This window comes from Triticum urartu, chromosome 6 (genome assembly GCF_003073215.2).
Source record: "Triticum urartu cultivar G1812 chromosome 6, Tu2.1, whole genome shotgun sequence".
NCBI lineage: Eukaryota > Viridiplantae > Streptophyta > Magnoliopsida > Poales > Poaceae > Triticum > Triticum urartu.
Genome location: NC_053027.1, coordinates 445,856,038 through 445,869,246, shown reverse-complemented (window position 1 = coordinate 445,869,246; position 13,209 = coordinate 445,856,038). Strand labels below are relative to the sequence as shown.

Sequence of the window (13,209 nt, the reverse complement as noted above, 5' to 3'; positions counted from 1 at the left end):
TTGAGGAGATCTCTGAAACTTGCGCTACTGGATCTTGCTTCGCTCGAAAGGACCATCGACAGACAGAGATCCAGGATCAGGAGGATCAGGGAAGGGGACGCCAATACTAAACTATTCCAGGCGGTGGCTAATGGAAGGAGATCTAAGAATTTCATCCCCCACATCAAGCACGGAGACGAGATTATCACGGATCCTGATCACAAGGGGGAGATCTTCACTGCTGCTTTTGAGAATTCCCTCGGGCAGGCGCAGGCACGAGAGGCCGACATCGATCTGGACTTTCTTGGTTATGAAGCCAGCGATCTGCATGATTTGGAGCAAATCTTCTCGGAGGACGAAGTTTGGGAAACAATCAAAGGATTGCCCCCGGATCGGGCGCCGGGCCCTGGCGGCTACATAGGTGCCTTTTATCAGCGAGCATGGCCTATTATCAAGCGGGATGTCATGGCCGTGTTACTAAAGCTCTACGTGGGAGATTCTCGTGGGTTTTGCAGACTGAACCGCGCACACATCGTCCTGATCCCTAAAAAGGAAGATGCCGAGGAAATTGGAGATTATCTCCCCATTAGCCTCCCGCATAGCACTAGCAAGCTCTTTGCCAAGCTGCTGGCTAACAGGGTCAGAAGGAAAATGCCTGAGATCGTGGGTGCCAACCAGTCGGCATTCATCTCCGGTCGATCGTTGCACGACAACTTCCTCTTAGTTAGGCAAGTTGCGAGGAAGATTCATGCCCACAAGATCCCTGGAGTATTCCTCAAGCTCAACATTTCGAAGGCCTTCGATTCCCTGTCTTGGCCATTCCTTTTTGAGGTGCTTCGTGTCATTGGTTTCAGGCCGAAGTGGATTGCTTGGATTGCGGCCCTCCTCCGCACGGCAAACACCAAAGTGATAGTTAACGGAGTGCCAGGAAGGAGTTTTACTCATGCCAAAGGTCTTAGACAAGGTGACCCGGTCTCACCCCTCCTATTTGTCATCGCCATGGATGTGTTGTCGAAGATCATCAGCATAGCAGCGACGGAGGGAGTTATCAGCTCGTTCCCGGGGATTTCGGCCATGCAGCGCCTATCTATATATGCGGACGACGTCGCGCTCTTCGTCAGACATTCGGCGACTGATCTACAATTCGTCAGACAAGTGCTACAGATCTTTGGCCAGGCGTCAGGCCTGAGGGTGAACTATGTCAAGTCTTCGGCTATTCTTATCAGAGGAAGCGATGCGGATCGTCGGCGCGTGGCCGATATGCTCCATTGCCAGGAGGGAGCTTTCCCATGCAAATACTTGGGTCTGCAGCTTGCGATCAGGCAATTGACCCGTGCGGAGTGGCAACCAATGCTTGATCATGCTAAGCACTTTGTCCCTGCATGGCAACAAGGGCTCATCCAACGGCTTGGCAGACTTATCCTTGTCAAATCTGTGATAGCTGCCAAGCCGGTCCACCACTTCATGGTCACAGAGGCTCCAGATTGGGTCTTTGATGAGCTGGACAGATGGATGAGAGCCTTCTTCTGGAAGGGGAAGGAGAAGGTCAATGGAGGACAATGCCTCGTCGCGTGGAATTCTATCTGTCGTCCTACGGAGTATGGTGGTTTGGGAATCAAATCCCTCAAGCAACAAGCACTGGCGCTGAGAGTCCGTTGGGAGTGGCTCCGCACAGACCAGTATAGACCTTGGCAGGGCCTTCCCATGGTCACGGACTACATGGCGAAGAGGGTCTTTGATAGCCTGGTGTGCATCAAGGTGGGGGCGGGCAGCAGAGTTTTGTTTTGGAGTGATCGATGGATTCGCGGGTTCGCTGCCATTGACATCGCGCCGCTGATCTACGGTCTGGTTGATACACGCACCCGCAATCGGCGCACGGTGGAGCAAGCACTTGACAATGATGCTTGGCTGCAGGACATCAAGGGTGATCTTTCTTTTTCGGCACATCTGCAACTCTTACATCTTGGTCGGGCAATCGCCATGGTCCCGAGAGACGCCCACTCGGACGATCTCTTCACATGGCCTGCGGACGCTTCTGGAGTCTACATGGCTCGCTCGGTATATCACAGACTTTGTCTCGGGATGGAGAAATCGTCCTTCGCCACGTGCATTTGGCGGAGCTGGGCCCCCCTTAGATGCAAGATCTTCATGTGGCTGGCCATCCAACATCGCATTTGGACTTCGGATCGTCGGACTAGGCACGGTTTGCAGGCCCTGCCATCGTCATGTTACACCTGTCTCCAAGAGGAAGACAACGCTGAGCACATCCTCTTGCAATGCGTTTTTGCGAGGGAGGTCTGGTACTACGCCATCAATGAGTGCAACATGGATATCCCGGCGCCGGACGCCGGTAGGACGATGTTGGAGTGGTGGTTGCACGCGAGGAGGCAGTTTCACCGCGCCGAGCGACGTGGGTTCGATACTTTGGTCATGATCACGGCGTGGGCTCTCTGGAAGCAACGCAACGCGAGAGTCTTTGACAGGAGGCAACAGATCGTGATGCCTACGCAGCTATGGCATCTTATTGTCGTTGACATTTTGGACCTCAAGAGAGCAGGGGTTGGAGTAGGAGGATTAGATCGTTTCGTGAAAGAGTAGCCTAGCGTGTTGTGTGGAGTCCGCTTGCAAGGATGTACGCATCCTTTGCTAGCCTCTTGTATATCACTTTCTTCCTTCTATAAAATTACGGTACGCCATTGCGTACTCTCGAAAAAAAAGACTCGTGCACACAACGAGTTTGGCACCTGAAGTATTCTCCAGGCTTGCTTGGCAAGCATCTTGGTTGAAAACTTCTGGGTCACGAAACCCGAGTCCGCCCTCATGCTTCCTAACACACATTTTATCCCAAGCGATCCAATGTACCTTTTTTGGACCATTAGCTTCACCCCACCAGAAGTTCGAAGAGATAGATGACAGATTCCCGCACATTTTCTTCGTGAGTTGAAAACAACTCATGGTAAAGGTTGGTGTTGATTGGAGACCCGACTTGACAAGCACCTCTCTCGCCATCTTGGATAGACCTTGCCCCTTCCATCCGCCTACTTTCCCTCCAGCACTCTCCTTTACATACTTGAACGTTCCTTCCTTCGATTTCCCAACAACTGTGGGGAGCCCTAGATACCTCTCACTTAGGGCCTCCTCAGAAATGCCAATAGTCTTCTTCACCTCCTGTTTCAATGCATCCGGGCAACCTTTCCCAAAGAAAATAGCAGATTTTTGAAGGTTAACTTTCTGTCCCGATGCCACTTCATACTCCTGCAAAATGACGTGAAGAGCCTCAAAGTTATCCCGGGATCCCTCCAAGAACACCACACTATCATCTGCAAAGAGGAGGTGAGTAACAGTCGGCCCATTGCATCCAAACGACACCCCTTTGATTTCCTTCTTACTGCGTGCATTCTTTAGCAAAGCTGAGAAACCTTCTACGCAAAAAAGGAAGAGATAGGGGGATAGGGGATCTCCCTGTCTAAGTCCACGAGACGGGCAAAACCTGTGAGATAGCCCGCCATTCAACTTGACCGCAAAGGTAGCTGATTTCACACACCTCGTAATCATCTCCGTCCAGTGACTGGAGAAGCCAAATTTGAGTAACATTTGTTCTAGGAAATCCCACTCCACTCTGTCACACGCCTTCATCATATCCAGCTTTACTGCACATAAAGGTTTCCTTCGTTTCCGCTTTCTAATCGCATGCACACACTCATATGCCACCAAGACATTGTCCGTCAGTAACCTTCCCGGGACGAAAGCACTTTGTTCCTCAGATATCATAAAAGGTAGAACCCCCTTCAACTGGTTAGCCAGTGCTTTCGCGGCGATCTTGTACAAGACATTACAGAGACTAATTGGGCGGAACTGTGAAAGCAGCTCCGGTGAGCTTACTTTCGGAATCAGCACTAGAGTTGTGTCATTAAATCCATTTGGGGTTGCACCACCGGCAAGGAACTCGCGAACAGCGTTACACACATCATTTTTTACTAATGCCTAGTGCTTCCGAAAAAACATGGCCGGCAACTCATCTGGCCCCGGCGCCTTCGTGGGGCCCATCTGGAAGAGCGCCTTCTCAATTTCATCATCTGTGAACGGCGCCCCCAACTTTGCATTCATCTCATCTGTGACGCACCCGCTAATATGTTGCAAAATTCTATCACCATCACGAGAACCCTCCGAAGCAAACAGCTTGGCATAGAACTCAGCAGCCATCTTCCTCATACCATCGTCGTCCGTGCACTTTGATCCATCATCCCTCCTCAAAGCCTTGATAGTGTTTTTCCTTTTACGGTGTGAAGCGCGATTCTGGAAATACTTCGTGTTCTGGTCCCCCTCTGTTAACCAATCAATCCGGGATCTTTGCTTGTAATACACTTCTTCTCTTTCATATAATTCATGTAGTTGATCCTCTATGTCTTTTACTTCCTGTCTGTATCCCGTCCGAGCGGCCTGCTCTTTAGCATCCACTAACTGAATCTTGAGGTGAGTGATCTATTTTTTAATTGAGCCGAAGACTTGGCGGCTCCACCTGTGCATGGCTCTCGACGTGAAAAGGAGGCGGCTGCATGCCGCGCCGAGTCCACCAGCCTCCTGATTGGCTGCATGGGCATCGCCCCATGCACTGGCCACCATGGCCTCGTACCCCTCGTGCCGTGCCCAAGCGGCTTCATAGATAAACGGCCGCTGGCCTCCAGAGTGCACTACGGCCTATGCCGCCTGCACTTTGACAATTAAAGCCTGATGGTCCGACTCCTCTGTCATAACATGAATCACTTCGGCCGCCGGGAATAACTGCGTGAACTCCGCATTGCACGTGGCTCGGTCTAATCTGACTTGAATGTTCTTGCTGCCATCTTGCTTGTTATCCCATGTGAATTGGTACCCCGAGAACCCAAGGTCTGCCAGTCCGCAGTCGGACAAGCAGTCAACAAATTGCGCCATTTGGTTCAAATTTCTCGGATTGCCCCCAATCTGCTCTTTTTGAAAGAGGGCTTCGTTAAAATCCCCCGCACAAAGCCATGGGAGATTATCTTGTGATCGGAGATAACGAAACACTTCCCACGTTTTCTTTCTCTTATCTACACTCGGCTCCCCATAGATTCCAGTGAATCTAAATGTAACATTGTCCACCACCATCTGAGCATCAATATAATACTAGCACCAAGGCCTCACTGTCACCTCCACATGATCTCTCCACCACAAAGCAAGACCCCCACTCTTCCTATTACAGTTCACAGCTACACCATGCTTGAAGCCTAGGCTCCATTTCAGTCTCTCCATTGAGCTTGAAGATTTTTTGTTTCGGATAAAAAAACCACCGCTGGGTTGTGTGACCTAACCAGGTCCCGAAGTTCGCCTACTGTCGGGTCCAACCCCAATCCCCGACAGTTCCAGGCTAATATATTCATTGCTCCCGGCGGTCCTGCCTCCTAGCAGGGTCCGCCGCTGAATCATTGTTCTCCCTAATGCGCTCAAACACCAAGGACATTTTCTGCCTTGTGTCTCTAACAAAGGTGTCATTGCCTACTTGTCTGTCTAGATCGCCCTTTACTACCCAATACTGCCTCGGCCTCCTCTTCCTATCCCTTGGGCCTTCATGTCTAGGGCTGCTAGTAGGCCTTGCCTCCCCATTATGCTCTGGTCTAGGCTTTCTCACATAGTATCCTTGTTTCCGTTCCCTTCCACTGAAAGAATTCGATGTACCAGCATCACCATGATCCCACTGCCCGTACTGCTTGTACCTGAACCTTAGTTCAGTCTGCCTTTCTTGTTGTCTCTGTCTTAGTTCGGACCGAAGAACTCTCTCTCTCTCTCTCTCTCTCTCTCTCTCTCTCTCTTCTGCTCAAGATCCTCCCGCAAGTCCCTTTCCCTCACTGAATCCTTCTCGTGTCGTTGCTCATCGGGTCTAGCATCATGATCATAACTCCCCATTGCCTCCCCGCCAGTGCGGGAGGCTGCTGGAGTGGTAAATTCATTATGCAGATTGCGCTTGGTTGGAAGATCCCGGACTGTTCCAGAATTCCTTCGGTGTCCCTCCCCTTCACTGGACCTCACACTGCCAAAACAGTTTGCACTGCCCGAAGGGCCACGGTGAACCCCGTCCTTCGGCCCCCACGAACGCCCTGGGGATGCTCGGAGCCACTCCCCCCCCCACTGTTGATCAGGATCCACCGCCGGAACACAGCCATTCTCACCATTAACGAGTCGTCCACACTCGAAGCAAAAGTGTGGGATTTTCTCATGCTTGAAGTCATACCAAGTTTTTTCCAGATCATCCTCCGATTTCTTTAGCAGGAATCCTCTCACTAGAGGCTCAAAAATTGGCAATTTAACTCTGAATCTCAGCTTCGAGCCTTTCGCGAACCCATCCTTTTCCACATCAACCCTAACCATTTTTCCTAGCCAGTTCCCAAGTGCTTCCCCGAACGCCTTCGATCTTTTGTCCAAAGGCAGATCCTCCACACGAACCCAAACATCAATACTGTAAAACTTCATCTCCGATGGTCTCGTTTCTCCATCATAGTCCTTAAGAGCCAGAGTATTGAAATCAAATTGCCATGGACCATTTATTTAGGGCATGTTTCCAATCTCCCTCGCTACCAAACCATACTGCAAACAGATTCCTCCCAATGATCTTGAACCGCGCCTCCTTATGTAACCCCCAAGCCCTGGACATGGATTTCTCTAGGCCACTCTTATTCACAGGCCTGGGTGTGAATGCTTTACCAATCGCCGACCACTTCGCCGCTTTGACCTGCTCTTGCCCAGGCTACTTGAAGACGAAGCCTTTAGCCTCTTTCTCTGTCAGCGCCAAACCCCCCAGTCGCGCCATCAATCCCCGGGGACACAGAGGCGTATCTGCTATGGGAGCCCAGTGGCGTCCTCATTTCGTTGTCCGGTGTCTTCTTTTGTGTCGGCTGCTTTGGCGTTGTTCCCGTCCTCCCCGAGGTCATCCCTGTTGCCGCCGCCGCTCCCTGCCCCGCCGCCACCGACGCGTTCCGTGCCGCCGGTCCACCATCTTTCTTCCTCTCCTCCATGTCTTCCTCACCGGAGAGAGATCCGCACCCCGGCGCAATCACGTTCAGAGACGCCGTTGTCCCCTCCCGTATTGCCGTGATCCACTCCACCACCGTTCGCAAAACCCTAACCCTAGCGCTTGAATCGATCGCCTCAAATCGCCCCTCCGTGTTTTACGTACGAGGTGGTTAGCCTTGCGCTGCTGCCCACAGGTCAGCTGCACGTTGTGGGATCCACTCCTGAAAAACTACTTACCCGCGGTTGTCTCAAAAAAAAAAAAAGACCCTGCGTGCCCGCGGTCTCGGTTTTCTGCAATTGGCTGGCGGCCTGGCGCTCCACCCCGTGTCCTTCTATCCAAAAGCGACGGAGAGACTCCCGGCGGCGAGCAGGTCAGTGCCCTCCGTCTCCTCCTTGGTTCCTCTCTCTCCGGACGTCTTCCAACATCCCTCGCCGCAGTCCCCCACCGCTGCCGCCTAGCACGAGTCCGAGTAGACGCTCCGCTGCCCCGCATCTCGGCCTCCGTGGCGGTGGCGGGCTGCTCGCCGCCGCCGCCTGCCACCGGCCATCCTCCTCCCGAGCCCCATGTCCACCCCTTCCCCCGTCGCCCCTCCCTCTTACAACCTTCTCCATTGGAGCAGCTCGACATGAGCCCTAATCCTCTGATGCTGTTTTTTTTTAGGTTGTCCTGTTGTTCTATCCTATTTTGCACTGCTGGTTGTCCTGCTCTTCCAGCTGATTGCAGTGGTGTTCTTCTCGCAGTTTGAAGGTAATTCTTCATCCAAACTTGCCACAAAGAATTTACCGCTGTCTTGTTGTACGCAACATCTTACAAGCAGATAGTAGCAGAATCATGTCAGATTAATTAGAGTTGGTTTCTTGCATGGATGCTGAACATAAAAGAAGTAGCAGGAGAAGAATTGTGTTGACAAAATTGTATTTTGAATTATGTGTTCTTGCGCTAGCATATCTCAGTACACAGAGGGGAGGGGATAATTTAGGCAGCTTTAGTGACGATGAGGCATAATCTTAGGAAGTATTTGCCCAAAGAGATGTATGATGGTTCCGAAGTGTCTTGCTATGATGCATTGTGTTTAACTAAGTAAAACTTCCATGACTTGTGCACCATATTGCGTGAGAAGTGTGGCTTCTGTGACGTTGTACATGTTACCGTGGAAGAAAAGGTTGCTATGTTCTTGTTGGTAGTTGTACATGGTCTTAGAATGAGGTTGCTGTGTGGCACTTACAAGCGGTCTTTAGAGTTGGTTTCTTGTATGGATGCTGAAAATAAGAGAAGCAGGGGAAAGATTAGTTGTACCAAATGGTACGGCTCTCTCTCTCTCTCTTGACATTTGAATTATTTTCTTTACTTGTTAGAGCAACTCTAGCAAAATTGTCGAAACAGTCTGAACTCCATATTTACCATCAGTTTGGAGTTTTTGGCCAAAAGGTTCCTCTAGTAGATTCGTCATTCCACACTCATTGCCATAATTTTTGAAGCGCCCTCCATGCTTGCCTCTCCAGCCTCCATATTTGCAGTCCGCAAGCACATTTTTGGAGTGCGCTCCGTCCACAAAATTTGTGTCCCGATGGAAATTTCAGGCTGTGGTCTTCATCCTCTCCCCTCCCGAGCAAAGAGTAGCCTTCGTCGCCATCGCCACCTTCTCCTGCTCCTCGCTGCTGCCTTCTTCTGCCCTCGTCCACATCCACCAACGTGTTCGCGTCGTCGCCAAGGTCAACGCTCTCCTCTAGATTTAGGCGGGGTTCCTCCTGATCATGTGCGAGCTTCAACGGGGCTCGGGAGGTCGACGCCTAGCTCCTCCCGCCGTGAGCACTCCCAGCCGCCGAGGAGCGACCAACCTTGCCCTCAAGGCGCAGCGATGTGGGATTGAAGGGAGACACGGGGTGTGTTGTTCGGCGGCCCTTGACGCGGACGGCGGCTAACGGAGTAGCACTGAGGCTGGCGCATTGGTGACCCCTTCACAAGCGAGTGCCAAAGCCTCTGTCCTTCGCTTCTATTTCTCCCGCAGCACTAGTGTGTGGCAGCAGCGATGCGGGTTTGGCTGGAGCACACGAAGCGCGACCGACGGAGCACCGGTGTGATTGTGCATGGCTGGGTGGCGAGTGAAAGAGAGGCGTTGAGGCGTGCGGCTCAACCCTAGCAAGATTTGTGTGTGATGCGTGGCGGGGGAAGCAGCTGGAGCGGACTAGGACGGCGGATTGGGAGCCAGCGCGGGCGGGCAGAGTCAAGAGCCGGCGGATGGGGGACCTAGAGGGGTGACGGCGCCAGTGGAGAACGGCAGTGGCCAGGCAGCAACGGCGGGAGCAGCATCAGTCGTCCAAGAGGAGGAGGCAGCGGCACAAGATGGGATCAAGCACAAGTTGCTCGTCCGAAGAGAAAAAAAACCCTAGGGCTCTAATACCATGTTAGGAAATATGCAACTTGTATTCCCAGGTGGCCATAGGCCAGTATATGTGTGGTACAATATGCAGAAAGCCCCTTATAGAACGGGGAAAATACAAAAGGTACACAGCTAAATATATATAACTAGTTTGGTCAGCATCACCCAGTCATCACGTGCACATTTCTCATGCCCCGTTGAATCTCAACTCTGAGAAGCAATGGATAATGCATTAAGTCATCCATAGTATGGATGATGAAAGGGGACATGAGACAACAGGGATGCTTATTCACTTGCACTCAGCAAGAACAGGGAAGGTGCGACTGGTTTCTCTTCCTTCAGCTTTCGCAGACTCGTGGTGGCCTGCGCTGCACCTGGCTGGGTCAATGCTACAAAAGGTGAAGCCAGTACTTCAATGTGCAATGCCTCCGGTCAACAAGAGTGTCCGCCACTGGCGTGGCTTCTGTTGCGCGTCACCAGATAATGACGTGGAACTGCAATGCGTTAATAAATAATAATAATTTGGTGTAAATAGCTGCACAAAACCTCAGCAATGATACATTTCTAGTTGCATTTATGTAAGAGCATCCAGAGTTTGCTTTTACCAACTCAGATTGTATCACCCCATACCAGATTTAAGGTGTTCGATAGCATATGTCTAGTTGAGCATAGCATACAGTTTTTTTTTCCTGTTCAGGTGTCTGCATTTATGATTTTTACACTAATTGCTTATGAGCATGCCATTTGTAGATGGATTTGAAGGACAGCCTCTCCAGATTTAAGCAGCAACAGGAGAGGTGCCAGTCATCTTTGGCCAGCATAGCTGCAAGCCAAGCTTCAACCACAAAACCAAAGCACAGGGCCCAACCGATTAATGCTCCATCTGCTCCAGCAAGGCCTGCACAACCTATTAAATTTTCAAACGATACAGAAAGGCTGCAACATATTAATTCGATTAGGAAATCTCCTGTTGGGGCACAGATCAAACTTGTCATTGAACTGCTTTACAAGGTACTTCTTGCTAAGCTAGAACGTTATTTGTTCCCCACACTAATGTAAACTGGCAAATTTCTTCCCCTGTTAAGGCGTTGCAAATTCTTTCGTTGATCCTGCAAATCATCATGGTAATGCATTCTAAAAGAAGTATTCTGCTAGTTGAGTTTATATGCCAGTAATTGTTATGATTCTCCATGTGGAATTAATTAATATTTTAGGCTGATAATTTATTCCACCTTCTTTTCTGGCCTCGGTCAGTGATGTCTTTTCTCTCAGGATCCTCTTGCAAGCTTTTGATGAATTCAATGAATTCAGGTAGATGATTCTCCAGCATAACCCTAATAACACTGGAGTTGACATTTGGATTTATAAGTGGGGGCCATCTTCCTCTGCCTCCAAAACCTATAGGTTCTCTTTCGATCATATTCAGGCCCTTATTTTTCTCAAACCGGTTCTTGAACTCTAAATGCACCTCCAAGATTAAGGCATTTGTTTGGTTTCTGCTTAATGACAGTCTCAATAATAAGGGCATGTTGCAGAGATGGAATTTCCAGGTCAGGAACAGTTGTTAACTATGTGCTCTGCGAGGATGGCCACCTTGATACCAGAGATTACCTCTTCTTGAATTGCCACTTGAGCATGGAGTGTTGGGTGCCGATCAATCTACATTTGGATAGTGATCTGGGGATGGAGAACATGATTGTTTTACCCAGGGGGTCCTTCAGCAAACCCTTCTTCATGGAGGTTTTCTCTGTTTGGAGCATTTGAAAACAAAGAAACTGTAAAATCTTTGACAATGAACCCTAGTTTAGGCGCTTTGCCCTTCCTCTTGAAGTGGGGCCTTTCCCTTTTTCCTTTCAGAATGAACTATGGAGTAGGAGCCTAACATTTCCCCTTATAGGCTGGCTTGATGATCTGGGCTAAGCCCGTCTGCCCCTCTCTCTTCTGTATGTAGCTGTCGTATTATAACAATTTTCTACCATGGTTTGCTTTCTGCGCATTAATATTCTTTGGTGCTTAGAAGTTGTAAATATCTTCACCAAGAGCATTATGTGAACCTTCGTTATAAACTGCAGTGCTGTGTCTCACTCCTGGAATTGATATTTTACTGCAGACAAGACAAGCTTTTACGGCAGAGCAGATAAATGATGCAACTTACGTTGATATCAATGCTAATAAGGCTGTCTTTGACAGTCTGAGGAATAACCTCAAAGTACAGTATGATGGGAGGCGTTTCTCGTACAAGGTAATTGCTACTTACTAGTTATGCTTTCAATACGTAGCTTGAATCTTCTAGGCGCTTCTTGCTTCATATATAATATTTTTTTGTAATTGATATGAAGATACTTTTAATTGTATTACTGAACAAAACATCAGAAATGTGTTATGTCCATAGACTTATCTTTCTGTTTGAAGTTGAATTAGTTCAAAGGTGTCATTGTTATTTGGTTGTTGGAACTTGTGCAGTCCAAGCATGATCTGGAGGGGAAAGATCAACTACTTGATTTGATAAGGTGTCACCAGGAGGGTCTTGCTGTTGTGGAAGTGAAGGATGCATACCCAAGTGTGTTGGAAGATTTGCAGGTGAGAATATGTGACCCTAATTCTCCTGAAGGTGATATACTTTGTGGTTTCTTGGTTAACCAGTTGCTAGTTAACTGTTTATGGTACCCAGACTTTGTAATGTTTCAATCAATCTTGCAGCCATGTGCCTAAAGCTTGGTTTATCCCCAATCTACTTGGATATTTGTTGTTTCACCCAATGGTACTTTATATTTCTCATTTTAACTCTGGACTTCAGAGTACCACGATGGGAGGTTTAGTGGTCACTCATGTTTCTTAGCATCTAGACCTGGTAAAATTACCAATGGCATACCTTGTTGAAATGCTGTCAGTACTCCTGGACAGTTTTGAGGTACCATGAGTTGTGTTGACATCATGAGAATATTCGTTTATGTAGGAAGTTTCCAAGTAATTCTGTAAGAGGGCACAAATCAGTCCTGCTAGCTCTGAACAACAAGAGGGCTCCGTAAATAACAGTTGTTTCATATGGGTTTCTTTTGGTCTGGTAGCATATCTATTGCCTGTTCAACTTGGTTTCATACGAGTTTAATCGCCCTTAAATTTTGTTAAATATGTGGTGCCTATTGAAGTATTAAAGGTAAATTTTAATTTTAGAGTGCATGTGTTTCTGTACATATGTTTTTTTATGATGGGTAATCTTGAGTGCCATGATTTGTGTACACTACCACACATATGTTATACATTGCGTATATCTTTATAACCCATATTGTTGGCTTCTAGGCTCTGAAGGCAGCAGGTGAAGTTTGGCTGTTGTCAAACATGGATTCACAGGAGGACATTGTTTACCCTAACGATCCAAAAGTGAAGATCAAGGTTGATGATGACCTGAAGGAGCTCTTCCGTGGGATTGAGTTACCGCGTGATATGGTTGATATCGAAAAGGAGCTCCAGAAGAACGGCATGAAGCCGATGACCGACACCACCAAACGACGAGCAGCAGCCCAGATCCATGGCGTGAAACCCAAGGCTAAGCCTAAGAAGAAGCAACGCGAGATAACTAAACGGACCAAGCTCACGAATGCCCATCTGCCTGAGCTGTTCCAACATCTTAAATCTTGATTGTGCCGTTATCAGCAACTCCGATGTATTTCGTTTCATCCTACCTCTAGTTAATGTCATCACAATTTTATGTGTGCCTGCAACCCTAGTTTGTGGTTATGTGAGCTCCAAGATCTTGATCCGAGAGCCCTGTTGTATGTAGCATAATCTGACTTGAAGAGTTTGAGATTGTTCTTGATGATCA

The 13,209-nt window shown here is 48.9% G+C and overlaps 1 protein-coding gene across 3 annotated transcripts; it reads left to right on the top strand.

Moving 5' to 3' along the window:
* The first annotated feature begins 7,238 nt into the window (after positions 1–7,238).
* On the top strand, positions 7,239–13,209 carry LOC125514091. Of its 3 annotated transcripts, none has more exons than XM_048679346.1 (6): positions 7,239–7,376; positions 7,667–7,753; positions 10,137–10,397; positions 11,497–11,628; positions 11,850–11,966; positions 12,687–13,209. In XM_048679346.1, the coding sequence occupies exons 3-6, from the start codon at positions 10,137–10,139 to the stop codon at positions 13,023–13,025; spliced, it is 849 nt and encodes a 282-aa protein (XP_048535303.1). In that variant the 5' UTR covers positions 7,239–7,376; positions 7,667–7,753; the 3' UTR covers positions 13,026–13,209. The 3 variants fall into 3 exon arrangements, with proteins under 3 accessions (XP_048535303.1, XP_048535305.1, XP_048535304.1); XM_048679347.1 differs by lacking the exon at positions 7,239–7,376 and adding an exon at positions 7,416–7,571; XM_048679348.1 differs by lacking the exon at positions 7,667–7,753 and having other exon boundaries at positions 7,269–7,376.